The sequence below is a fragment of the Acanthochromis polyacanthus genome, chromosome 5, assembly GCF_021347895.1.
Source record: "Acanthochromis polyacanthus isolate Apoly-LR-REF ecotype Palm Island chromosome 5, KAUST_Apoly_ChrSc, whole genome shotgun sequence".
Classification (NCBI taxonomy): domain Eukaryota; kingdom Metazoa; phylum Chordata; class Actinopteri; family Pomacentridae; genus Acanthochromis; species Acanthochromis polyacanthus.
In genome coordinates this window covers 37,796,718-37,824,176 of record NC_067117.1, presented here as the reverse complement: position 1 = coordinate 37,824,176, position 27,459 = coordinate 37,796,718, and the positions used below count along the sequence as shown (strand labels likewise).

General features: G+C 40.4%; 1 protein-coding gene across 5 annotated transcripts in view; it reads right to left on the bottom strand.

Annotated features, from left to right (window-relative positions):
• Positions 1 to 27,459, bottom strand: part of mtss1 (MTSS I-BAR domain containing 1) — a 186,196-nt gene that overhangs the window by 125,554 nt on the left and 33,183 nt on the right. For all 5 annotated transcript variants that reach the window (XM_051948024.1, XM_051948023.1, XM_051948025.1 and 2 more), the window contains exons 2-3: positions 21,944 to 22,005; positions 15,666 to 15,739 (exon numbers count right to left, since the gene is read on the bottom strand). In XM_051948024.1, coding sequence (XP_051803984.1) covers positions 15,666 to 15,739; positions 21,944 to 22,005 — 136 coding nt within the window. The remainder of the gene's footprint in view (positions 1 to 15,665; positions 15,740 to 21,943; positions 22,006 to 27,459) is intronic.

The following is a 27,459-nucleotide window of genomic DNA, read 5'->3' as shown; positions in this document are numbered from 1 at the left end:
ACTCAGCACAAGGTCTTTTTTATTACAGATTTCATCCGTTGGAAATTATATGTCAGCTCAGCAGCCTTGACGGAGTACTGTGCTCTCTGAGTGCTTTTCTTGTTATGTTTTGTCAAGTGCTGCACAATAAATTGTGAATTGAAAACATAGTTTCTGTATTTATTGTGCAAGTATTTATATAGTGAAAATGAGAGGAAATGTGAATATTTACTTTGCAAGTCAATTTTGGTGTGTGCCCCTAAATTTTCTGCTTGCGCTCCTAAAATTTTGAGTTAGGGGCCACTGTGCTCCAAGGAAAAAAAGTTAGTCTGGAGCCCTGATTCACATAATATGTTAAGAATCTGCCAATGTGTATGGGAAATGACAGAAAGGCACTCAAAATGTATTACTCAATGCTAAACGACACATCTAAATGATAAAGTTAGGCACACCACTAGAAGCAATGTAATGAAAGTGCCTCTGGAACTCTGTGGATTCATTTCACGTGACTTGTAGCTCTGGCTGCATTCAAGCACCGGTGTTACCTGTGTTGACGAAGCACAAGAGTGCTGTCACCGTCTATAAGGCATGCACACTGAAAAACTACCATTAAAGTCAACTGACACAAGTATGTTTTCACACATTCCCACACAGAGACACATTAGTTGTGCTCACCACTGATATGCCTTGAAGCAAAGCACAGAGCTGCCAGCTAACCCACGTTTCAATCTGTCTATCCCGGTAAACAATCTTCTAATGCACTGTGTCTTCCAGTTCCCATATCAGAGAAGGCTAAGAATGTGCAGATTACTGTGGAAACCAACCACAGAGCCCACATACAAACCCACCCGACCGGTTGTGACAGAAACACCCACAGAGTCACCTACAGCTGATATGTTGGAGCCATTTCAATTGGTAACCAGCAAGTGGTGCTGTGACTAGTTATCTGTGTATTTAAATGCCACAATAATTGCCACAGGTGTGGCGCAAAGAAGAGGTGAATTGTTTTTGACCGTGGCTTGGCATGGCGGACTGTTGGAGAGACTTTGCTCTTTGTTAATACTGATGAACTCCTGGAGGTAAATAAATGAATGAATTTGTTCATAATTTGGACATTTTTTTTTTTAAATAGACTCTACTGGTGTTATTTTTGTTATTTTTGGACTACGAGGGAGTACAAGAGCACGTCAGAGCAGCCAGAAAGCCACGCGTTCTTAACAGAACCAAGTTTGCGTCATCATGATATATGGGGTAGAACATGAGAAAACAATTAATTTTTTTGATCTAATGTCCATACTTGTCAATGCTGAAAATTTGTGTGGACCTGCAACAGCCTGCACACCCCCTGTCAAAAGTTTTAGGACAAGTTCTAATTTATTTGAATGAGAAAACTTTTGACAGGGGGTGTGCAGGCTGTTGCAGGTCCATAACTTAAGAACACTGACTAAAATCAGTGAGATGTCTATGCAGGTAGCTGAAAATGGTACTAGGGATTCAATTAGCATGCACTTTAATAGATTTAGCTGCAAACTATATTGTAACAATTCAACTACTTGGTCAACTTGCTTAGAAAAGAGTGGTAAAAGAAAGCCAATATGATTTCTCAGAACCAAAGCTGTCATCTGCAGACTTGCCGTTTTGTTCAAACAACACTCCAAAAACTGAAATATATATTATATTTTCAAAGACATGAATCAATTCAACAAAGAAATGCTCACATTTTATTTACTGAAATCCAAGAAAAAAATGATATTTTTCATGAAAAAAGATTTTTTCTGGTTTCTGTCAGCCATTTGATAAATTGAGTAATTGTCTCAGCTCTATTTGAATTCAAGTCACAGCTAATGCATACACCAACAGCTGTGCAATTTGTGACCTCTGACCTTGGAAATTCTTTATTGAAAGTCGCTTGCGAGAAGGACAATTTCGAAATTTTCTCTACAGATTTCATCCTGAAGGCTTTCCATCAATTAACTGTCATCAGACAAACTGATTAGGCAGCAGTTCCACTTAGAACTACATGGCACGCAGGAAAAAGCTCAGGGTTCTGAGATTGTATTTACATTAACAATGATGCTTTTGTCCAGGGCAGCTTTCATTTCCTCTCACTTAAACATCACATACACACATTCACAGCAATGTCTGAATCAGTATCTTGATTAAAGATCTTCATCGTACTTTCGACACGTTTCAGGTTCCTAACTCATCTTGTTTACCTCTCTTGAATTCTTCTGCTGGGTAGGGGTTACATTGCTTTACTTGAAGACATACTCAGGGTCAATTACACATTGACTATGGTAGGATATGGGACCTCTCTGTATCTCAAAGTGAAAACACACACTTTTTTGACACATGACTTGCTGAGACTACATAGGTTAAGCAATAGAGTTTATACAGTATTATACAGATGCAGGATGAGACCATGTGACTACATGTATAACAATGAGAAAAATAAACACACAGACTCTGGGTGTACACAGTGAAATCCTTCTCCTCCATGCTGTATGTCTTATGATGTTACTAAATACCTTATGACACCTTGAGGCTAAACTGTGCAGCCCTTGTGCTTCAGGTGATGTCATGTGTTAATGTGATCTGAAGCTGCTTGTTTCACTTTTTCCCCTGCATTTGAAGAACTCCGATGCTGTTCACGAATCTGTTTTATGTTTCTTTACCAGTAAATCTGTACAGTCAGTCAATGCAGTTCTACCAGAAGTTGACAGATAATCTGACCATGTTTATATACTGCATTTCGTGTACCTCTGTGTTTATAGACAAACACTAAAATATGACAGCTCCATGATTCACCTTCCACACACCCACAAGTTACTGGTTTTCCTTTTAAATACCATCTGACTTCGGCATTACATAATCATACAAGCAGCTGACTGTGCGTTAACAAAGCCCCAACACACAGGCACTGTAGCTCTGAACACAATGGTAATGCCTACCCAACATACGTTTATATAGTATGGAGACGTTGAGAAGTTTATCTGCTTGTGCCCGAGTGTCTCTCAAATAAGAATAGTCTATTTATTAATTTGATCATATATAATACATCATTGTATGCTTGTTGAACACACTTCTGCCCACAGACATAGCCTCTGACTTCAAATGAAAGGAAATGTTAATGCATCTCTGTGGCAATCTATGCACAAAGTCATGTCCAAAAAGATATTAGTAGACCATCTTGTCAACACAGAGTCTGGATTTAAAGATGATCTTGAATGCTGACTACAAGCAGCATACTAAATGAAAAAAATATGACAATGCAAGGCAGTAGAAGATGTGGAAAGAGTCTATACAACAACTGGAGTGAATTACAGTACCAAAGTGTGTTCTAAGTTTTTACTATCCAGCCACAATTAAGATCAACTCTTTATACAGTCATGTCTCTCAGAGTTCACATCCAAAGTATAAGTATTTATCCAAACGATAAACTTTTGCAGAAAAAAGTGCATTAGTGCACATTTTAATCACCCACTTTTATTTTCTCTGTGGAAACTGTGTGGAAAACATTGCCAGTGTGAGCACTGTGTTAGCATTAGTAACAAAGACACACCCAAGTGAAACTGTTATCATTGCCCTTAATTGTGTCAACAAACCCTGATGGTGACAAAAGTTTGCTTGTATCACACTCATATCACATTTTAGGGTACGATGTAATCATGTTATTTATAATATTTGCTAACATGCCACTGCTACTGGTATGCCATCTAAACCTGGTGTACAGCCCTTGTTTGTATTTTGGACAGCCTGCCGTAGATCATTCAGAGTAATAGGAGAATCTAAAGTTTTGATGTCCTTGAATGACAATGTTGGAAGCTTTAATCCACTAAATAAACTCTCATCGTTATCGAGATGATCCACCTTATTTGTATATAGTTCTTTAAAACAATTTTTAAAAGTGTCATTTATATTTCCTTGGTTGAAGACAATTCCACGTCTGTTGCATCTGATCTTTTGGTTTCCTCCTAGGGTAAGTGCCAGAAGACAACTTGATTTGCTTTCATCTGCATAGTACTTATGTTTAGTTATTCGAATAATATATTCAGCCCTGTTTCTCAATAAGTAATTTACTCCTGCTTGGTTTGCTTTAAGCTTGTTTTCTTTTAGGACTGTGTAATTGCTTATAATTTTGTTCTCCAGTGCGCTACATTGCTCTTCAAAGGTAGAGATCTTTTGGAGCAGAGTTATATGTAAGTGTGAGCTGAACTGTATAGCATTATTTCATAGGAAACCTTTGATGGAAAGCCCAAACCACTGTCATATCTGAGACATTATTTTTGCTTATAGCTATGATTTCAGTCAATTTTGTTCTCACTGGCATTAAAATTTCCTTTTTTTAAGAGAGTGTAGTTAAACCAGTTAAACTCTGGTAATATTAGCAAGCTATAAGGTGTGTCTCTTATAACAGTGCAATGCCGATCTCGGCTTGGGACTTCCAGTTATGGCGAGGTGCTAGGCAGTCATGACTTTTTGAGTTCTGCTGCTAGCTTGTAATAAATTCTGCACAACAATCCAGAACTTGACTTCAATTAAAGCAACGCAAGTATCAGAACACTTGGACGTAAAAATGCCACCAAAGGGTAACAAAAAAGACAACAGAAGCCACGACATGAAGACAAACACTCAGAGGGAGAAGAAACGAGCAACGCCGTGTCACTGGTGGAGGAGGACGTCGAGGAAAAAGATGTTGGCGGAACATCTGACCCAAGCGACAAAACTAACAGACATCATGAAAGCCATCATTTCATTGAAAAGTGGTCTTTACAAGAAAATCGACGTTGTGCAACTAACAATTACTGATGTGAAGAAGCAGGTGCAGGAATGCACAGGGCGCATTGCACATGCTGAGCAACGAATTTTGGATGCAGACAATAACGTTAATAAGCTACTAACCAAAGTTAGCACACTAGAAAACACTCTGAAAACTCTCACCGATAGAGTTGATGATTTGGAATGTGGAAGCAAACGCAACAATGTGAGATTGGTGGGCCTACCGGAGAAAGCAGAGAGCCATGATGCCACAGCATTTCTGGAGAGGTGGCCGCCAGGAGCCCTTGGGCTGGAGCCACGGGAGGCTCTGGTAATCGAACGGGCGCACAAAATCGTCCCTCTTCCTTCTAACTCAAGCACGGGATGTCCAAGAACTCTCATAATAAAATTCTTGAACTTCAGAGATAAGGAGCGAGTGCTGAAGGCAGCTCAAATTAGAGGGAAAATCCTTTACGACAACGAGCAAGTCTGCTTTCACCCGGATCTTTCTGCTGAAGTGCACAAAATGCAGCGCAGCTATGATGAGGTGCGAAAGAAACTACGCAATAAGGGGATCAATAAACACAGAATGATCTTCCCAGCGCAGCTTCTGGTGACACATGATGGCAGGTCTCACCTTTTCCAAACTCCGGCTGAAGCAGACAGTTTTCTACAGTCCCTGAGGGACTAGAATGGACCTGAGGATGGGATCTTTGTTTATTTCATTTTTTTATGGCTGATATCTTGTTTATTCATATTGTGAAGGACTGGATTTAACCCTTAAAAAGCCGGGACCGAGTATATTCGGCACCCGCTTACTTGTACACACAGCTGAAACCGAACATTCTCGGCTCAACGTGTGTGACTTGTTTATGATTGCTAATCAACATAAAATATGCACACACCCGTATGTTTAAGTTGACCAATGGTAAGATATAAACATTGGCCCCAAATTTGCTTATTTCGAACGATAAAGCCGTATAACCCGTTATAACGAAGCTGCAATTACGAAGCTTTTATCGAGGCCACGTAACGTAATAACACACCCGTGCCAGCCGAAATTCACAATGGCGAACGTCTACGACAATGCGACCTCGCAAGACTTGATCAATATTTTTATGGATTAGGTGGTTTTTAGTATATGTTTTAGTATATGTACTTCTCCAGAAATATGGCTGTACATGCAAATATATATAAAATAACATGGCCTTGTAAGGGTTAAGATGGACTGTAAGAAAAGACTAGAAAAGTCCAGCAACAGCTGAGTATTTAGTTCAGAATCAGAATCAGAATATTTATTGTCATTGTCACAAGGACAACGAAATTACGCTCGGAGCATCCATACAACATACTTGAGAAATTCCCCCATCCTCACTGATAAACAAGTATGTGACTGTTTAAGAACAGTGACTGTTAGAGAAAGGTAGGTGATGTCATGCACTGACCAACTTTTCATAAGCGGTTATTAAAGAAGGGGCGTGAAGGAGGTGTTTCCATGGCAACATGGCACACCTCAGGGGGTGGGGGAGGGGGCTCCCCCCCTTTTTTTCGTTTTTTCTCTTACTATGCTTCCTTTGGGGATGTTCTCTCCAATGCACTATCAATATAAACCAAATAACTCTTGACGACTGTCAAGAGTTATTTTTTCCTTGAAACTATCTAGTTTCAAGGAAAAAATTCACCTCATGGAACTGTAGAGGTTTGAATAAAACTGCAAAGATAAAGCAAGTGATGAGTAGGATACATTTTGTACAATCACAAGTAGTTTTCTAACAAGAAACTCATTTGCTAAATGGAGATATTTCTAAGATAAAAAGAAGGTGGCAGGGTCAGGTGTTTTCTGCACCTTACACTACTCATGCTAGAGGAGTCATGATATTGATCCAGTCAATCCCATTCCATATCCATGATGTTACAAGGGACCCTGCTGGCAGATATATTATGGTCCAAGGGACTTTATTACCTGAAAATATAAATTTGATAAATGTTTACAGTCCAAATGAAGACAACCCCAAATTGTTTAACAATCTATTTCTGACAATTTCAAATCTCTTTGGACATTATGTAATAGCGGGTGATTTCAACTGCACGCAAGAGCCATTAAGAGACAGATCAACAGACTTGGATAACACTCATACCAGATCGATGAGGACAATACACCATTTTATGAAAGAGTTAAATTTATTGGATATATGGAGATATGGAAAACCAGATGCAGTGGAATACTCCTGCTATTCTGGCATTTATAAAACCCATTCACAAATAGATTTTTTCCTGGTTTCAGCATTACTTGTCTCTAAAATTAAAGAGTACCAATATAGCAGCATAGTTCTATCAGATCACGCAGCAATATCCTTGATCTATGAGGATGTTAAGCGCTTCCAACACACTGTGGTCTGCAGTACAGGGGCCCCACAGGGGACTGTCCTAGCCCCCTCTCTTTTCACCCTCTGCACTGCAGACTTCTCCCATCACACCACAAACTGCCATCTTCAGAAGTTCTCTGATGACTCTGTCATCATCGGCCTCATCACGGACAGAGATGAGGAGGAGTACAAAGAACTTAACCGGGACTGGTGCCTGCTGAACTGCCTCCAGATCAATGCGGTGAAAACCAAGGAACTGGTGGTGGGACTTTAGCAGGAACAGACACACTTCTCCTACACCAGTGAACATCCAGGGAACGGACATTGAGATTGTGGACTCCTACAGGTACCTGGGTGTTCACTTAAACAAGAAACTGGACTGGACTACTAACACCAGCCACTTTACAAGAAAGATCAGAGCAGGCTCCACCTGCTCAGAAAACTAAGGTCCTTCGGGGTGCAGGGAGCACTTCTGAGGACCTTTTATGATTCTGTGGTGGCATCAGCATCATGGCTGCAGAGAGGAAGAGACTAAACAAACTGGTAAAGAAAGCCAGTTTTGTCCTGGGCTGCCCCCTTGATCCTGTGGAGGTGGTGGGAGACAGGAGGATGATGATGAAGCTGTTGTCTATCATGGAGGACACCTCCCACCCCCTGCAGGAAACAGTGAGATCACTGGGCAGCTCCTTCAGTGACAGACTGCTTCGCCCGCGGTGTCTAAAAGAGAGATATCGCAGGTCCTTCCTTCTTGCTGAAATCAGACTTTACAATCAAGCCTGCTCCCAGTTGTTTCAGTTCACCCACTTACAAGCTGTGCAATAAAAAAAATGTAAATAATGATGCTGTGCAATTTCAGAGAAATTTTGCTGTAAATACTGCTTTCTTTTCTTCTTCTGAAGAAAATATTTTTATTTATATATATGCACTGTGTGCATTGTGTGCTGCACTCTTTTTTATTCAAATGTTCTATTGGCTGCTGTACACTGTAAATTTCCCTGCTGTGGGATTAATAAAGGTTTAATCTATCTATCTATCTAAAGCTGGGAAAACCAAATACTAAATACGAAAACATGCGCCCAATTAGTGTCCTAAATTCAGATACAAAAATATTGTGCAAAGTTCTTGCAAGAAGATTAGAAGGCCAGCTTCCTCAGCTGGTCGGAAGGGATCAAAATGGATTTATTCAAGGTAGACAAGGGTTTCATAATGTCAGACGAGTATTGAATATCTTACATAGTCAAAGAGCGATGAAAGACACAGCCTTGCTTTCACTTGATGCGGAGAAGGCCTTCGACTGAGTCGCATGGCCTTATCTGTTGGAAGTGCTTACCCGCTTTGGCTTTGGAGATAGATTTTGTAAATGGGTCAGGTTGTTTTGTACAGGACTGACTGCAGAATTTTTAACCAATAATGTGATCTCTAAGCCCTTCAATATCTCTAGAAGTTGCCCACAAGGAACCAATAGAACCACTTGCCATAGCAATTAGGACGTGAACAGATATTTATGGAATTTTGGAAGGTCAGGTGGAACATAAGATAGCACTTTTTGCTGAAGACGTAATTTTGTTCCTAAAACAATTGAATAATTCCATTCCAGCACTTATAGATCTTATTGAAACCTTTCAAAAAAATTCTGGAAACAAAATGAACTACTCAAAATCTTCTATAATATCACCTAATGAATCAGATAGTATAAATGGCAATGTTCATGTCTCTCCTTTTGACTGTACAGATAATTTTACATATTTGGGTGTAAAAATTTACCCTGAGGTGAACAAAATTTCTCAAATAAACTATGACTCACTGCAGGAAACTACAGTCTCGACTCCAGAACACTGGACATCATTACCAATAGCTATGATTGGCAGGATAACTATCCTGAATGTCCTTTCCAGAAATATCAACCAAATATAACATCCCCAAAACACAATTCTTTAAATACTTTCAAATCAGGAATTTAATATCGTTATCTCAAAATTATTCATTGGACATACCTATTACTTTCCCAATAGAGAAAGCAATTATTGGTCATTGTTATGATAAAGGTTTAATTTAATCCCTGTATGACTTGGTCATATCCAGGTTTGATGAATCTTTAAAACATAAGCTGAGACTGTGGATGGAAGATATAGGTGATGAAATATCACTACAAGACTGGAAAGGGGCATGTGTGACAGCTCAGAAACAAACAATTAATAGCAACCTGAAACTTATTCAGTATAAATGGCTGATACGTACATACATAACCCCAATGAAATTGTACAAGTTTAACAATAATATCCCTGATACATGTATTAAGTGCAATGAAGCAAGAGAAACAATGTACCACTGCATATAGTAATGTGTTAAAGTAAAATCCTTTTGGCAAGATATTATTAATATGATTGATAAAAGATTAGCAAAGAAGTTACCACTGGACCCCAAGCTTTTTCTTCTGGGTATATATCTAACTATCCCACACTTAGAGAGTAAAGAGTCTAGATTCGTAGATATGTATATTACAAGCTAAATGTATTATTTCCCTTAATTGTAAAAATGTTGATGGACCAAGAATTGGAAGGTGGATTAAAGAGATGGCATCAAACATGACAATGGAAAAAATAACATACATTATTACATGGAAACAACATGTTTTGATGAAATCTGGAGACCTTTAACAAGTTTTTTTTTTAAGACGTGACGATAATGTTGGTAACTTGCTTCAGAAGGAGGAAAATCTCCATGTATTGTAATACAATGTCCTGAGAAACGCCCTTAAAATTCGTCAGTGTTTCAACTGTTTTGAGTATTTGTCTATATAGTTAAAATGTGCATATATATATATATATATATATATATATATATATATATATATATATATATATATATGTATATATATATATATATATGTATATATATATATATGTGTGTGTATTTATGTACATGCAGTCATGCACATACTGTATACCATATCCAGGGTCCTATTATCATAATTTTTTAAAAATCTTTTATGCTTTTTATTTATTTATTTATTTTAAATTAATTAATTCACTCAGTTTTGTTTTTTTTTGCTTTATTTTTTACTTTATTCTTACTTTTACTGTTTAAACATATTTTTCTTGTACTTATTTGGTGAGGGGAAGAGGAGATGGGAGGGACAAGTGGGAGGAAAAGTTTGCCTTGTTGCATGGAATACTGTCTTGCTGTTCGATTCGCTGTAACTCGCAAACAAAAAATAATAAACATATGTATAAAAAACACTGCAATGTCTACCTTCTTTCTACGTAGAAAGCATGTGTGTGTGTGTGTGTGTATATATACACACACACACACACACACACACACACACACACACACCCTGTCAAAAGTTTTACGACACTTTCTCATTCAAATAAAGTAGAAGCTGTCCTACAACTTTTAACAGGGGGTGTATATCATCATATGGATGTGATCAGGGCAGGACTCTGATCATACATATAAAGTTTCAGACAGATTGGAGCATGTTCAGGGCATTTGCACAGCATTTGAAATTTCATGGCGAGGGATCAAAATTGCAGAGGCCGCCACGGACACGCCCTTTGACTTTGGAAAAAGATTTTAATAACTTTGGATCATTAAGGCCTCCTGTATATACTGGCCAAATTTGAGGTGAATTGGAGTTTCTCCCTAGGAGGAGTTCGCTCTAGAAAAAAATGAAAAATGGGCAAAATCTGACATTCAACGCAAAATAGCTCACTTCCTGTAGGGTTTGGAATGTGGCTGTAACTGACTTTTTTTTTCAGCCTGATGTGCTGCATATATGTACCAAATTTGGTAGATACACCCCCTGTCAAAAGTTGTAGGACAGGTTCTACTTTATTTGAATGAGAAAGTGTCCTAAAACTTTTGACAGGGGGCGTGGCTTGTTGCGCAGGTGCTTGAAAATCACGGTCCGTGGTTTCAAGGTGTTGTTAGAAAAGATCCTGTGTGCTCTGTCTATCTTCACCGGTATGTTGAGTGAGGTCCTGAGAGCCAGTCCGGTAACATTTTCTGCAGGCAGCCTCTCGTCACTTTCAGTACCCGTCGGTAAGGTCACCAGCAACATGTCATTCATCCTTGATCTGTCCTTCAGCTCGTTAACTTCCTTCTGTAGCTTGGTCACCTCCACCAGGCAGTAGCTGCTATCTCTCTTGTTCTGGTGCAAATCAGCCTGAATGTCATCAATTTTGTTGAATACAATACTAAACTATTTAGTGTAATTGTCAGGTTGTTCTTTCAAGGACCAGTGAATATTGCCATTCTCTGCCATCCAGTTGCTTCTTTTTCCAAGTTGTATCTTTTTTTAGAAGTCATGTCTTCAGTTAAGCCTTAGCTATTCATTAAAGTTGAATTTAGACAGTATATAAATCGGGTAGCTTCAAAAAAGGAGGGTATTCTGTCAGCACTCAATGTTGTGCAGCCATCGTGCCATCCGGCAATTTCCTGAATCCCATTCATTGTCTATGTGAAACGCACCACATTGCATGCGGGTCAGGTTGTGGTGCCCTTTGAGCTGCGTTCCGGTGCATCTCCCTTGAGTGGGCCGCAGTTTGTTTGCATAAAGTGGACTCAACTTCTACTTTATGCAAATTCCATGCAGTGTGTGGCAGTCCAACGCATCGTGAAACTTTCATCAAACGTCTAAACTAGCCGTTGGTGAACTAAAACAAGGACAGATTCAGGTACTGCACAGGTTATTTCTCACCTCAAATGCTTTCAGAAATACTTTTCGCTGAACTGTTTTTGTAATAAAAGAGAAAGTTTGCGAGTGAGCCACCATGTTGGTCTGGCTTGAAACCCAGGATCAGAGAGCTCCTGAGGCAATGTGTTTGTCCAATCAGGGGCAGAAAGGATAGTTCAAGATGGTTGGCAGGAGCTAAAGACCGGCGACTGGCCTCAAGTACACACCCGCCAAGTGGGTGTTTTTCAGATGCGCTGCATTTACATTCGCGAAAAACGCATCTAGTGGACATGTAGCACAAGACCTGGATGTTGTGACAAGGGGCATTATCTTGTTGAAACATTCGGTTTTGACCTCCACAGCACAGTGCACATACAGAAGGGAGGATATGGGTGTCGAGAATGGCCCAATACTTAGCACAATTTAATGTGTCATCACAGAAAGTGAGATGACCAACAGCAGCAGCACTCATGCATCCTCAAATTATGATACTGCCTCCACCATGCTTGACAGTAGGTACTCTACCTGCTGGAGATAATGCTTTGCATAGCCTTGTGTGTACCCTCACATTAGCAGAAGGAAGATAAAACTGGAAGCTGGACTCATCTGACCACAGAATCTTCTTCCAATTTCTGGCTGTCCAGGTCTTGTGTGTTTGAGACAAATGTTGCCTAGCAAACCTCTGTTTGCTAACCCTAACCCTCTGTCTCTCATTGATCAGGAGCTTCTTGACAACCTTTTAGGACCTTAAGCCATGATCTAAAAGTCAGCTACATAAGTGCAGGTGGAACACAGAACACCAGTTTGGTTTGACCACTGCTGCTGAAGCTCCTGTGATGTCATTCGGCAGTTTCCCTACACATGCAGATCAGGATCCAGTCATTTCTTGCTGAAAAACCCTTGGACACCAAGATCTTGGTTTTTCTTCCAAGCTGTTGGTTTGTCTGTATTTCTGCAGAGTGTATCCAACGGCTGTAGGACTGCATCTGCACTTCCTGCTATCTGGTGGCAGCTGTACCCTTCCTGGCTGAGAATCTGTTTCTTCAGGCATGTTTAATGCATTAGGTTCCTTGTTTTACTCAATTTTGTCTTTGAAGAATTTTCGCATATGCTGGCTTGATAAAAACATGAAGCACAGCAACAAAAAATATGTCTTTTAATAAAAAGCACGACCTTCATTCGTGGATCACTGGTACCAAAATCACCCAGTACCCAAAATTTATGTATTTTATAGATCCAATCAATTTTAGGTATTAAATGGCTTTTTCAGGATTTATTTGGCATTTTGGCTGTGACTGTACTAAAAGAAATTGTACTTGAAAACGTAAGAGTGATTCCTAATGCAATATTTCCCAAATGCATGGGGTGTCCGAAAACTTTTTTCCACCACTGTGCATTGGTCTGCCGTCGCAAATCGCAGCAGTTCACAGAAATTACAGCTTCTATTACATAACTGAAATTCTTCAAGAATACGTATTAATAACATAAACGTGGTGATACTCCTGTTTTTTAATAGCAGAGTATTGCTCATTTTCCTGGTACCAGGTAAGCAACACTGCTTAAGAAACTGATTCTGCCATAACCAACTCTGTATACAAAAGTAAATTGCGGATGGAAATCAGCCTTGTGCTAAATCTGGTGTATTTACTGCAAACTTGTAGAAACTATTACGAGATTGAATGTTCATTAACCTTTTAAGCGCCAAAGTCGCAATATTGCGACAAGCAACATTGCTGAACATAGCAAGCCACAGCTTCAAATATTAAATTATTTTACACCAGAGATGGCGGGCATCTGGAACTTCAATCTGAGCATCATTTGTGGGCGTATTTTCATTCGAAGTGTTGGAGTTTATACAGTTTGAAAACCGCCCCCCGGTCGAGGAGACGAGAATCGTAGTCGGAGCATAACAGAGCGCAAGACGGCACATTTTCGAGAGAGAGAACTCACCGTGCTATGAGGTCTGTTCACCATTGACAAAGTACTTTGTAAAGTAATGGCTGACTCAGATTCTGAAGAGGAATATTCACCCTCTGATGAAGATGTTCAGTTGTCCAGTGAGACACAAAGTGACGCTGCATCTGTGCGTAACGGCAGCGAGTCAGTGCACCATGACAGTCCACAAGCAGCACATACTGGTGCCGATACTTTTTTTTTTAATTTTATTTTTTTTTTTGTGTCCTGTCCAGCAACAGAGCAGGCAGAATGAGGATCTGGCTGCTGCATTGTGCCATACAAGTTTGCTTTTCCAAGGGGAGTTCGTAAGTATAAGATTCCCCTTGATACTGTACAGTAATTTATTTAGATTGAATACTTGTTGATTAGTTAAATATACATAAATTTGCCGGACCTGACAGGGGAAAGGCAGGAAGAAAGAAACGAGAAAAGGAGAAAAAAACAACAAGAAGAGAGGATAGTGAAGAGAAAAGGAAAAGTGCAAGAATACAATTATCTTTCAATTGAAACCGACACAACAGATAACAAGCTAGTACACCTTAACAAAGACACACCGGAATGCATCCTACGGGTTTTGTTACGAAACACAGCTAGTAATTATTCAAATCATCTATGTGAAACACACAAACTGAGGAAACATGTCTTTTGATATTTTGGCACCAGGACAAACTAAACCACTCCCAAGACAACATGGTTACTATGTTCACATGCAGAGTACGGTGCAATTGTGACTGTGATCATGCAACTATGACCTCTGACCTCCGTGAAGGCCAGAAGCGGGCCCGAGAGCCCACAAGACCCAGGCGAGCCGGCAGCAATCCCAGAGCAGAGATCCGAGCCACCAAACCACGAGGACGACCACGGACCGGCCCGGAAGGGGGCAGAGGGAGAACCCGGCCAGGACCTCCAGCGCCCAGCAGGGCCGGGCCCCAGGCGACCAAGATCGGCGGCCGCCAACCCCGCCAGGGGCCGGAGGCCCAGGGCGGACCCAGCACAGGACCCCGAGCCCCAGGCGCCAAGGAGGCAACCCCCGCCCCCCCAGGCAGAGGGTCAACATCGCCAGGGGAACCAGCCACCCCAGACGGCCACCCGGCATGGGTCGGCGCCCCCGCCGCAGCCCAAGATCCAGGGCACCCCACCCCCCACGTGGTGGGTGTAGCAGGGGTGGTCAAAACATCGCTAATGGTAGCAGGGATGCAATAAAATGCGGAAATAGCAGCAGACACAGGAGAAAATCCACTGATAATAGCAGTGGAGGCAGCAGTGGCATTCATGGCACCGTGGTAAATGATGATGATGATGGCTGGGTTTGCTTGACAGATGAGGAAGATTATCGCAAGTGGATCAGACATTTTGATAAGCCTATTGGGTATCATGGAGACAGGGATCTGACAAATTCTGAGCGAAACAATGCCATTTTGATCGATAAACATCAATAAAGTTATGTAATCCATATGTCCGCCGCCTGATGACATCATAATATGCAAATTAGATTAGTGAATTTTCTCCCATCACAAACTTTGGGTCATGCTAATGATTTTTGTCATTTACAGTTTGCCTTTATCTCTCATAATTTTCAGTTACAACCTTTATTGAAAAAAACTCTGGCACCTAAAGGGTTAATGTGCACCGTCCGTCCAAATACATAAATAAAAAAAATTCCAGTATTTCCCACAATATGACAATGCTGTTTCAACACTGAAGGACTAAGCCTGCTCTGCATTATGAAGAGTGTATGTGTGAATGTGTGTAAACTAATCTGGGGTTAAACAAGGTAGGTGTACATGAGGTCTCACTGTGTCACCTCAGACAGAAAGACAGGTGACCAGAAGACCCTATACATGATGTATCAGTGCCGATGATAATGACAGATGATCACACAACAGCTGTGCATCTGCACCGCATTGTGTGTTTCACTGTGTGCTTACCTCTGGTTCCAGTTGCTATGTCTGCGACCTTCTGAAAAGCATCCAGGAAAGCTCCAGTCACCACAATTGTTGTCCTGAACCAAAAACAAACAACACACACATATTGATCATCATTTTTTTATCTTTTATTCTGTCCTTGTTTTAGTTGGTGAACTAAAACAAGGACAGATTCAGCTACTGAACAGCTTATTTCTCACCTCAAACACTTTCAGAAATACCTTTCGCTGAAGTGTTTTTGAAATAAAAGACAAAATTTGCGGCCAAGCCACTTTGTTCATCCAACACGTCTGCCGTCAGGAGCTGGCAGCTCAGTCACATGACCACATAGTGACTCGCTGATGCTCAAGCGCTGTCACGTGACAATGTTGTGGCCACTAGTGACCACCCATCATGTGTGCGATTTTCAGATGCAGCGCGTTTACATGCAGGAAAAACGCATCTAGTTGACACGCACCTTACCTATATGTTTTCTGTAAGTATTCAGGCACCATGTCGGAATTCCGGCGTGCTGCGCGTTTGGCTCGAAATGAAAAACAAACCAAAAAAAAAGACAGGACTACATTCCTAATCGAGTTCCTCAGCCCATGGATGAATAATAATAACAATAATAACACATTTTATTGATAGGCGCCTGTCAGAACACTCAAGGTCACCGCACAGAGGAAACAGACAAAACACATTCAAATATACAGTTTAAAACATAAGAATTTTTTTTTTTAAATTAAAAGAAGAAAATGTAGCAATTTTAAAACAACAGAAGAAGGAGGAATGGAGGTCAAAGTCAGTATGCTTTTTTGAACAGGTGGGTTTTGAGATTGAATTTGAAAATGTCCAGTGTGTTGATGTTTCTGATGTCGGGTGGGAGGGAGTTCCAGAGGTGGGAGGCAGAGCAACTGAAGGCTCTGGAGCCCATAGCGGTCATGTGGGCAGGAGGGATGGTGAGGCTGAGAGAAGAAGATGATCTGAGTCTGGCTGCACCCAGTGTTTATATGGAGTTCAGTGAGGTGCAGAGGGGCGAGGTTATGGAGGGCCTTGAAGGTTAGGAGAATGGTTTTGTAGATGGTGCGGTGAGTGATTGGAAGCCATTGAAGCTGTTGGAGAACTGGGGTGATGTGGTGGAGAGAGGGCGTCCTGGTGACGAACCGGGCTGCTGCATTTTGGACTATTTGGAGTTTATAGACTCTGCAAACTCCATGCAGAAAGATCCCAGGCCCACCCCGGGATTTGAACCAGGGATCTTCTTGCTGCAAGGCAAAAGTGCTAACCACTACTTCACTGTGCAGCCTGCATGGAGTTTGCATGTTCTCCCTGTGCATGCGTGGGTTTTCTCCGGGCACTCCAGCTTCCTCCCACAGTCCAAAAATATGCTGAGGTTAATTGGTTACTCTAAATTGCCCGTAGGTGTGAATGTGAGTGTGATTGTTCGTCTGTATATGTAGCCCTGCGACAGACTGGCGACCTGTCCAGGGTGTCCCCTGCCTTCGCTCGAGTCAGCTGAGATAGGCTCCCGCGACCCTAGTGAGGATAAAGCGGTGTATAGAGAATGGAATGGATGGAGTTTATAGAGGGACTTGAGGGGGAGACCAGAGAGAAGCGAGGGACTTGAGGGGAAGACCAGAGAGAAGCGAGTTGCAATAGTCTTGGCGGGAGGTCACAAGAGCGTGGACCAGGATGGCGGTGCTGATAGGGGTGAGGGAGGGACGGAGGCGATTAATGTTACAGAGATGAAAGTGTGCAGACCGAGTGATGTTATTGATGCGAGTTTGAAATGACAGAGTGCCGTTTAGGACGACACCCAGACTTTTGACCTGCAGGGAGGGGGTAAAACAGGAGCTGTCTATGGTGATGGTGAAACTGCTGGTTTTAGTGAGAACTGATTTGGCGCAAATGAGAAGAACCTCAGTTTTGTCGCTGTTCAATTTGAGGAAGTTGGAAGAGAACCAGGATTTGATTTCCTGGAGGCAGACACAGAGGGAGATGGGAGGGAGGGTGGAAGTGGGGTTGGTGGAGTGGTAGAGGATTGAGGGGAAAGCAGCTTTTGTCCTTAACCAAACTAATGTCACGAGCCAATGGGAAGTGAAGAGCGGGCGGTTTTTAGAAAGATGTTGAGATCCAGCTGCATTTGAGTCCATACCGCCATGCAGAGAGCGCAGTATTTCGCCAAAGATGCTTAGTCGATGTATAATTTCTGACTATATATGTACAATACACCTGTACTATACTATATACGTACAATGTCACTATGCTATAGCCGCATCCGGCTTTTTCATCCCTCTGTTGCAGCTCCCAGTAACTTTGGAAAATAAATAATCAGCAGGCTTTTTAATTAAATTATCTTTTCTTTTAGATTGTTAATTCTATAAATTTAATTCTAAATTTGAAGATTATGGTGATCTTGTAACATCAAAATAAAACGTCTTAATTTTTGTCTGTCAAAATACGCATCCCAACCGTCAATCTCCGACACTCGCCGGCCTGCGGGTATTCATTTGGAGTCCTGTTGATCTTCGGATCCCAGTGTTTGCTCTACATTCGTTCAGCAGCGGTGGACCACCATTCCTAAATCCTAGCCGTCGCTCCTTCAAATTTCTTTCTTTTTTTTGTTGTGGCAAATACACCACCGCCGCACGTCTCCGCCTTCACAGCAGAGTCCTGCACTGTGTCGGGTACTCGTGAGTACTAAGGGAAACTACGGATAACGGTCTTGGTCAGTATCTACTCTTTGATATGTGAGGTTAATGCGACGCTACTCGTGAGAGCACGGCTCAATGTCACGTCCAGCATCCAGGCAGCAGGTCAGAGAGTCAGAGGAGTGTCATCTTGGAAAATAGGGCAGCGACTTACCAGAGAAAAGTTATTAGCTTAAGATAAATAGATAAACAGATTTTACAAGTTAAATAGACATTCGCAAAATATTGATTTCCAGCTAACATTACGTAACATATGAGGTCCAGGAGCAAAAATGACATTAACCAAGTAAGATAAATATTAGTGGTTGGACACAATTAAAAAATGAATCTATCTAATCAGAGGCTTTGTAATTAATTAATCACAACTGATTAACAATGGCATAGAGGTACAAAGCGATATATGCAGTGTTGTCTTCATTTTAAATGCCAAAAGGATTTTGCGGCTGCCGGTGTTTACTTTTCTGTGGGAAACCGGTCGAAATGGCTCTTTGAGTGTTAAAGGTTGCCGACCCCTGCTATAGCCTATATGTGTCCAGGACGGTTATTTCTGTGGCACAGCATGCTCACTTCCACTTTTCATGCCGTAATGCGCATGCTTAGTGCGGAATCCGATTGCTCTTATCAATCACCAGAATAATCGATAGAACACTTGATTATTTAAAAAAATAATCAATAGTTGCAGCCCTGATAAATATGAAAGTTTACCTTTTAAAATGAAATTATGGCAAAAATTTACTTTTTCCTGATGTTCCAATTTTTTAGATGCACCACTATAGACTTGGTGAGGTGAGGGTGAGTGGGGCTGGTAGTCAAACTGTGTCATACAGGCCTCCAATTAGCCAGCTTGCAACCACACACGACAAAAGCATAAACTTCCAGAAATGCAGTGACAACTGTCATTTTTCCTTGTTCTAGATGTTTTGCTTATGCTGCTACATGAAAGGGCCAGCTGCCCGCAAAGACCAGTGTTAGGAATGCAACTACACACCCTATGAGACACATATCATCTTCATAAAAGGACCTTTTGTCTATGTGCATCCATTACCTGTCCTATCTATGCCTCTATAGCTGTATGCACATGGAGGCACACATGCCCACACACAGACACACAATCATTCCCTCTGAAAACCTAAGACGATCAGATGACGGCTGTCAATACTTTGTGTATCTGCCTGACCTCAGTGGAAATTCTTTTTCATAATAACAAAATAATAGGATAGCATTACTTTTAACCCGTCAGTTCAGTAGGAAAGGATGATTTGACCTTGCCGACATGTTTTGATGGCATCTGCCGTCTTCTTCAGGGTGTCATCCGACGTGTGATGACAAGTCCTTTTTCATCACGCATCAAAATTCCAGATGCTGCCACTCCCCTTGACTTTTGCAAAACATTTTAATAACTTTTCATCACTAAGGCCTGCTGTATGTACCAGCAAAATTTGAGGTGAATTGGAGTTACCCCTAGGAGGAGATTGGGCTTGAAAATATTAAAAAATGGCCAAAATCTGACAGTCAACGCAAAATAGTGGACTTCCTGTTAGGTGTAGAATATTGCCACCACTGACTTTTTTTGTTCAGTCTGAAATGTTGCATATGCCTACCACATTTTGTAGCTGTAGGTGAGATGTACTGCCTGTAGGAAGGCGTAGGGGCGCTATGGAGTCATTTTCCCACATACATGTACAATTCCCCTAATCTACATTTTTCGCAGTTCTGATGTGTGTGCAAATTTTCATGGGACTTTGAGCATGATGGCCCCTCAAAAAAGCACTTGTTCCAGGAGAAAAATAATGATAAACATTTGCATTCCAATAGGGTCTTTGCACCATTTGGTGCTCGGACCCCAATTCTAATAATAATAATAGTAACAAGAAAAGTGCTCAGAGAGTGTAGTACTATGCCAAGGCTGCATCGTCGCATAACCTTACCACATTCCTTGGCAGACTAATAAGCATGGCTGTAGTTTAAGCAGGATTAATGGTATGTCAAAATTTTACGATGCAAACTCAGAAAGCCTCTACGATACAAGACAGCGTGCTTATTTACGTTTTTCGAAAACTGATGATCTGACAATCACACCCACTTCACACTGTGACTGGCCAGTTGTATGGAAGTGACAGAAGCTGGGCACTGTATACTTATCATTCCAGCTCTCTTATTTTTTCCATTTGTTACTCAACTACTTGAGGCACTTTTCATTTGAACATCCCAAAGCAACACTCAGAACTTAAAGTAAAAAAAAAAAAATCCAAAGCCTGAACATTTTTGTTTTTGGGTGGGGGTCGGGGTACAATCTAGCTAAGAAATTAAGATATCTGCTTACGCAAACTCAGACTGCAGATCATAGTAATACCAAAAAAGGTCAATAGGTCATCACGGTGCAAATATATTGTTTAGCAACCAGTCACTAAAAGACATGGGAAAAGGACGTTGATTCACCTTTTAACAATTTACACTATTTATTCTGAAATACAACTATGTAAACAGTAGGGCTGAACCTGAATATCCGAATATTCAGTCGCTGGTGGTACCCGCATATTTTTTTTGAGATCCGAATATTCCTACTACGTCCACACTGCCTGGAGGCACAAAGGTCTATTATCACACCTGAACTTGTTTTATGGCAATTGTCCAGGCTGTTTTCTCCTGACTAGAACCTTGCTTGGGTCACTTTGGATAAAAAGGATAAGAAATATAAGCAAAATGAATCATGGATTGACACGCAGCGACAGTTAAAACCAACCAACATTGGTGTCTGTGATGCGATTTCCAAAAGCCTCCATCTTTGCACCAGAGCAATGTGAACTCTTGGCGTAAACATAGCAAAATGTTATGCGTTTTAAAATAAAAACACATTGGAGTAGATGTAGCTGTAGTCTTTATCTTTTAACAAAACTAATTACTCACTCCTCCATAAACTTCAATTGGTTCAAAACGCAACAACATGTCTCATCTCCAACTCTTCAAAGCACTCGCACATTACTCCGGTCCTTCATGCGCTCCACTGGCTTTCGGTGCGCTTTAGAGTCCAGTACAAGGTCCTACTGTTCATGTTTATGGCCATAAACGGGTGTGCCCCTGCCTACATCTCAGAGCTGTTGGCAATTTACCAACCTGCCAGGACTCTACGCTCATCTAGCCACACTTTCTTGGTCGTCCCCAGGGCAAGATATAAAAAGTATGGAGACCGTTCTTTTGCTGTTCTTGGCCCTAAGCTTTGGAACTCTCATCCATCGCATTTACAGACTATTTCAGAATTAAATGTTTTTAAATGTCGTCTGAAAACGCACTTGCTCCATCTAGCGTTTGACGCTTAGCTTCCTTTCTGACTGTGTGTTTCTTAAATTCTTTTTTACTTATTTATTTTATTTTATTGTGTTAAGCGCCTTGTGCACCTTTTGGCTGTTGGAAAGCGCTATATAAATAAAATTTGATTGATTGATTGATAACCCTAAAATGAGATGCTTCAAGATCAGGTTTATTGCTTTGGCTAAACAATTACCTCTGTGAAAATACAGCATTTATATTATTCTCAATTAAAATGTTGATTACTCACACAGTTCAAATATGTGTGCAGGTGTGTCTTACCTGAGCTGTGATTGTAGCTTTGCTCCTTTGGTTACAAAGTCCTCCCATGTAGGATAACTGGCCTGCAGATGACACAGAAAACAACAAATAGCATTAAGCCTTTGTTAAGTGCACACTGTAAAAAAAACTATTAATAAAAAGACTTTTTGGAGGATAATTAAAATTAACAATAATGGACAAAATAGAAAGACAAATAACGCAACACCAAGAAGAAAGTAGCTCTGCACATGCTGACTATGTTCGGCTAAACATACAGCCGCGAGGCAGCTTTCTCAACTATGAACATAATCAAAACTAAATATCGTTCCAGACTCACCAATGAACCCCCAAATGCGTTTGAGAATGGCTCTGACACCATTCAGGCCACAATTAAAAACACCGGCAGGGCAAGCTACAGCTCAGTTCTCCCATTAAACAGCAGGAGATATAAGGGGAGTGATAAAAGACAGGAAAAAAAATGCAAAAATGTTCAATTGTTTTGAGATTTAGGTAGTGTTAAATATGTAAATAAGTTGATTGAGGTTGGTCAGCCATTATTTTTTTCAAGTTCTGCACGTTATTTTAAGATGTACAGTTATAACAAAAGTTATATATTAATAAATGTTACCGTATTGAATTTATTTGATTTGACAGTCAGTTATTGATTACATGCAGACAAATAAAACTACTAGGTTACGTCAACATATATCACACTAATTCAGTTAGACATTATGATATTCTAGACTTTTATTTTAATACATTTTCTCTGACTGGACCTCTTTGAATTTTAGTTGAATACCCCAGCTCTACTGGATTGCAATTTTTTTTTCAATTTGTCAACAAGTTTGTAAAGGTCTCTAAAAGTTTTCTTTTTTTAATTTTTTGAAAATCCGACCTTTCTGCTAGTTTTTGTCCTTGCATTCAAAAATTAGTGCTTGATTCAGTCAACCGATAATGTTGTGGGCCGGTCTGGGCCAAAAATGCCAGGAGTGATTTCTTGTCCCAGTCCACCCCTGTGTGTGTGTTTAAGAAAGGAAGGGTTTGTGATGTGATGTCTAGTGGTTGTGTGACAACAAGAAAAAATGTTGTCAGGTTAGTTACTGTAGGCTGGAAATGATGTGTGTGGGTTTGCGATGTTGACACTAGATTGGTAAATCTCAGGAGGTTGGCTACTTGAATAGTAGATCTTGGGTCAAAAAAGGTTGAGGACCCCTGATTTCAATGAAAATCTGGAGGGCAACAAAAAGAGCATAAGGGAATGAAATGCACAAATATCACGACAAAAGATGCATGCAGATGAACAAATTATGGAACAGGGATGAAGCAGGCAGGTTGAATTAAAACAGAAACATACAAATGAATATCAAAAGGAGTTAAGGGTCTTGACAGAGAGCAATATAATTTATATTCAGGTTAATGAATGCTTGGTCTCCGAATTAGAACACTGACTTCATTCTTTACTAAAAGAAGTAGTTTTCTGTTGACTAATCTGTTAATTGACTAATGGATGTGTGACTTTTGTGTCCCTTAAAAAAAGAAAGATTCCTTTAATAGTTCTTATGACTTTCTCTGAGCAGTGTGACTGACCTGTTATTTTTGGCTTTGCTAGCTTCACATGAGGGCAAAGACTGACCATCAACACAGAGAAACAAACAGAAAGAAGTGCAAACTAATGTTACTATCACATGGCTGCAAATGATTTTCTTTCAAACTGAAGCTTCTTCTCTGAACTCATCTAAACGCTTAGTTTTTATGCAACCTTTCCATCATTTGACACCAAGTTTTAGGTCAAATGACCTATCCAGTAATCAGATAATCCTTGAAACTTTAAATTCCCTCATATGCTGATGGACACACTATAAATTTTATAAAAACTAAAGACGGCTTACCTTTAGGGAGTAGGGTATAAGCAGCTTCTATGTCAGCATTTCGTAACAGCAGCTGATTATGTAATCTAAGTCTGGTTCGTGCTGCAGACTCTGACCTTGGGTTACATCTGTGACCAACAGTTGCTGGTGTCCTGCTCTGGATATTGAATTAAAAATGCAGGAAACCCAGTTGGAACAGAGACCTGAATTCCACTTTATCTTTATTTTCCTGAACTCAGTCATCTTGTCTGTCCTCTGTCTATGCTGGTCCACCAGAGACAGGATAATACAGATTTAGTCCTAACACTACACCATAACCCTTTTAGCTCCACACGGCTGAAGCTGTTAGCGAGCTCACGCTTCACAGCCAGTCAGATATGCACAAGACATGGGACTGACAGGTTTACTAGCTGCATGGGTGCAGCACTGTTTGATTAAGTACTGCAGGTGATTAGATGAATGCCTCTGGTGAACAGCTAATGGCAAACCTGCGGTAAATAGAAGACGCAGCAAATGAACAGAAAAGGGGTGCACGGATCTCTGTCGAGGAGAAATAGGTTGTAGCTGAAACAAAAATTAATATAATTAATAAAATCTCACAATTCAAATTTAAGCTCAAGAACATTTATGGTAAGCTGAACTCAGAACTCATTTTACATCTTTTGTAAGAAAGGTAGAGATTTCAGATCTAAAATGATGAGCGTTCATAGAATTTATGGCAATGAGCAACTGCTGGTAAATGCCATCCAGAAAGTCATTTCTAGATATGACACAAGTGTGTTTTAAAGTAGGGCTGCAACAGCGAATCGATAAAATCGATAATCGATTATTAAAAGCGCTGGCAACAAATTTCATTATCGATTCATTGTGTCGCGCAACTCATGCGTCACTCGTCGTGGAGCCTTCTACTTCACCTGCAGAGCGAGTTGAACAGAGCAAGATGGAGGCAGAGTGCAAGTGGTATGTTCAAAGGAAAAGTAAATTCAACGGTTCAACTCATTGGCTGCCAGCTGTTTTCAGAGCAAAGAGCCCCCTACTGCCAGAGTTTTTAAGAATTTTGACAGATTTTTCAAGATCTACAGAATATCAAGTTTTAAGACTACATAAACATTGAAACCATCGAAAGAAAGTGTAGATTCTCTTCTTTCATCAGGAAAAAAAGTTTGTTTCTAGCATTTTCGGTTCTAAAGTTATCGGCAGCAGAACATAGGGTCGTTTCAGCAAAGACACCTGTTTTTGACCAAAAAACAGAGATAACGAGCTTTTTGTACAGAGAGGCACATCAGTCACTTTGATGCCAATATTTTTTGGTTTAGTGACATCCCACACAACTGAACAGTTGTTTACTTATATGAAACAACAAAAACAACTCGGAAAAAGCATTTTGAGGTCAACTTTTTAACTTTTTTGTTAGCTAAATCATTTATTTACTAACAAACAACACAAGTCAACATTTTGGTTCAGAACAATACATCTTACAAAATATAGACAATCTATTTTTAGGTGTGTGTGTGCATGTCTGTGTGTATGTATGCTCGCTCTAAACTCATCTGACTCGGCTTCGTCAGATGAGCTCAAGAGAGCGGTGGTGGCGAAACCGAAACCGAAAACTAGCGCGGCTTTGAACGCCAGCGGCTGTTGGCAACGGCACTTTTTGCTGTTGCCCCACCATGGTCACTGTCTTTGTCGTTCTTTTGGCCCACCGCAACACTCTCACGTTCCCAAACTCCAGGATTTTCACCGACAAGCTCCGACAGACTATCCTGCAGCCCCCCCAGTCAAAAAACGTGATTGACGTCTATAGACGTCATTGGCAGCGAACGTTGGATTTTAATTGACGTCTATAGACGTCAATGGCAGCGAATGAGTGAAAATGTTCCTCAATAATCAAAGTGTGGCCGTGGTGGCCTGTAGAAGTTAGATCCTTCACCATAAAACAGGAAATGCTGTCTAACTCTCATGAACTTGCTCCAATCTGCCTGAAACTTTACATATATTATAAGAGACCTGCCCTGATGACATGTATATAGGTCACTATCTGCTAATGGGTAAAATTAGATTTAGTATTTCAAAAAGTCATTTCTTAAGACTATTTTTCAGAAAATGTGCCTTAAAAATAGCTTAGACAAAATAATAAAGTTATAAGAGATAATAGAAACAATTCCATGTATCAGTTCTAATGATTTCTCGAGAAAAATAAGGTTTTATTTTCATAATCGACAAATACGATGGTGCTGAGTGTAACAATTCCGATGAGCCACATTTGGAGTTCACCTGCTGCTTTACAATTTATATTTGCCACGAAACAAACTTTACTCTAAATAAAAAACATAGATATTGACCTACTAAAAACAAGTCTAACTAGATTCAAGAGCATATTTATTTAATTAAAAAACTAAAAGAAATTACAGCCCTTACGCACGTTATTCCATCCGTCAAAAAATCAAGTCAGCTGTCAGTCCGGATATCTCAACAAAACACAGTACAATGAAACATTCTCTGCAATCAATCAACCCACTGAAACATTTCCAACTGAAAAATAAATCATTTGTGGCTAACAGCCCGTCTGTGATCAAAATATATCGATCATATGATAACTAGATCGCTGTCTGTCAAAAAATAACGTACATAAGACGTGGTGGTATATGGGTTCACACATTTCCTGGAAAACCCACACTACCAGATGTTTTGACTACGTCACTGCTTTCCGGGAAGAAGGAGAAAATGGCTGCCTGAGTGGTGTAGTCCGTCAAACTACATAATGTACGGAATACATAACGCAAATAAGAAATGTCCGTCAAAATGTAACAAACGACTTCCTGTTTCCATCAGAGTTCAACACAAAATGCACAATCGTTCACCCTATCGGCGAAGTTATTCCATCATATCTACGCTAATTCTCATTGACATGCTGTGTGGACTATTTCATTCGGTCCCTCAATCATTTCGACTAAATTCTATCGAGTTGAGATCAATTATGTACTCATCATTCGGCGAATATTTCCTCTCTTTCTCCACTTCCCTTCCCTCCCCAAACCGTTTCAAGTCCTGAGAGTCTGCACCGGTGTTCTGGTCCGCTGCGCTCCGCCGGGGCGTACCAAGCTGCAGCCGACCAGTCGTCCCGCACTGTCTCTCCTCCTCCGTCTCTCCTCCGACATAGATTATGTCGGCAGTTCATAAGCCAACTATATTTCCATCTTCTGATGAACTTTTTGTCAAATTTAATCTTGGTTGGTGAAAACTTCATCATATCACTCTTACATGCATATAACTTCACCAAATAGAGGGAAAAACTCATAAAAAACTTTGATTTTTTTCTGTCAAAAAGTAACATACATAAGCGCAATTTTGGAAACTTGATAGGTCATTTGTCAAAAATGTGCCTAGTTTACTATCTTTTCATATGTTTCTGTTGTTAAGGCAATCATCAAAGTGTAATAAAATGTCCTTTGATTAATCAATAAAAGAATTTGAATTTCTAGATAATTTGTTACACATCCTTAGCAGATTTTTGACTCATACACCAAAATGCATTCACAGTCAGAGCGTCACCTTGTGGTATAAAGAAGTTGACATTTTTTACACTTTCATGTACTATAGTCAGCCCGTTGAGCAGATTCCTCTCAAATGTTGTGACATAAGCCTGAACACATTGATGATGATTCACAG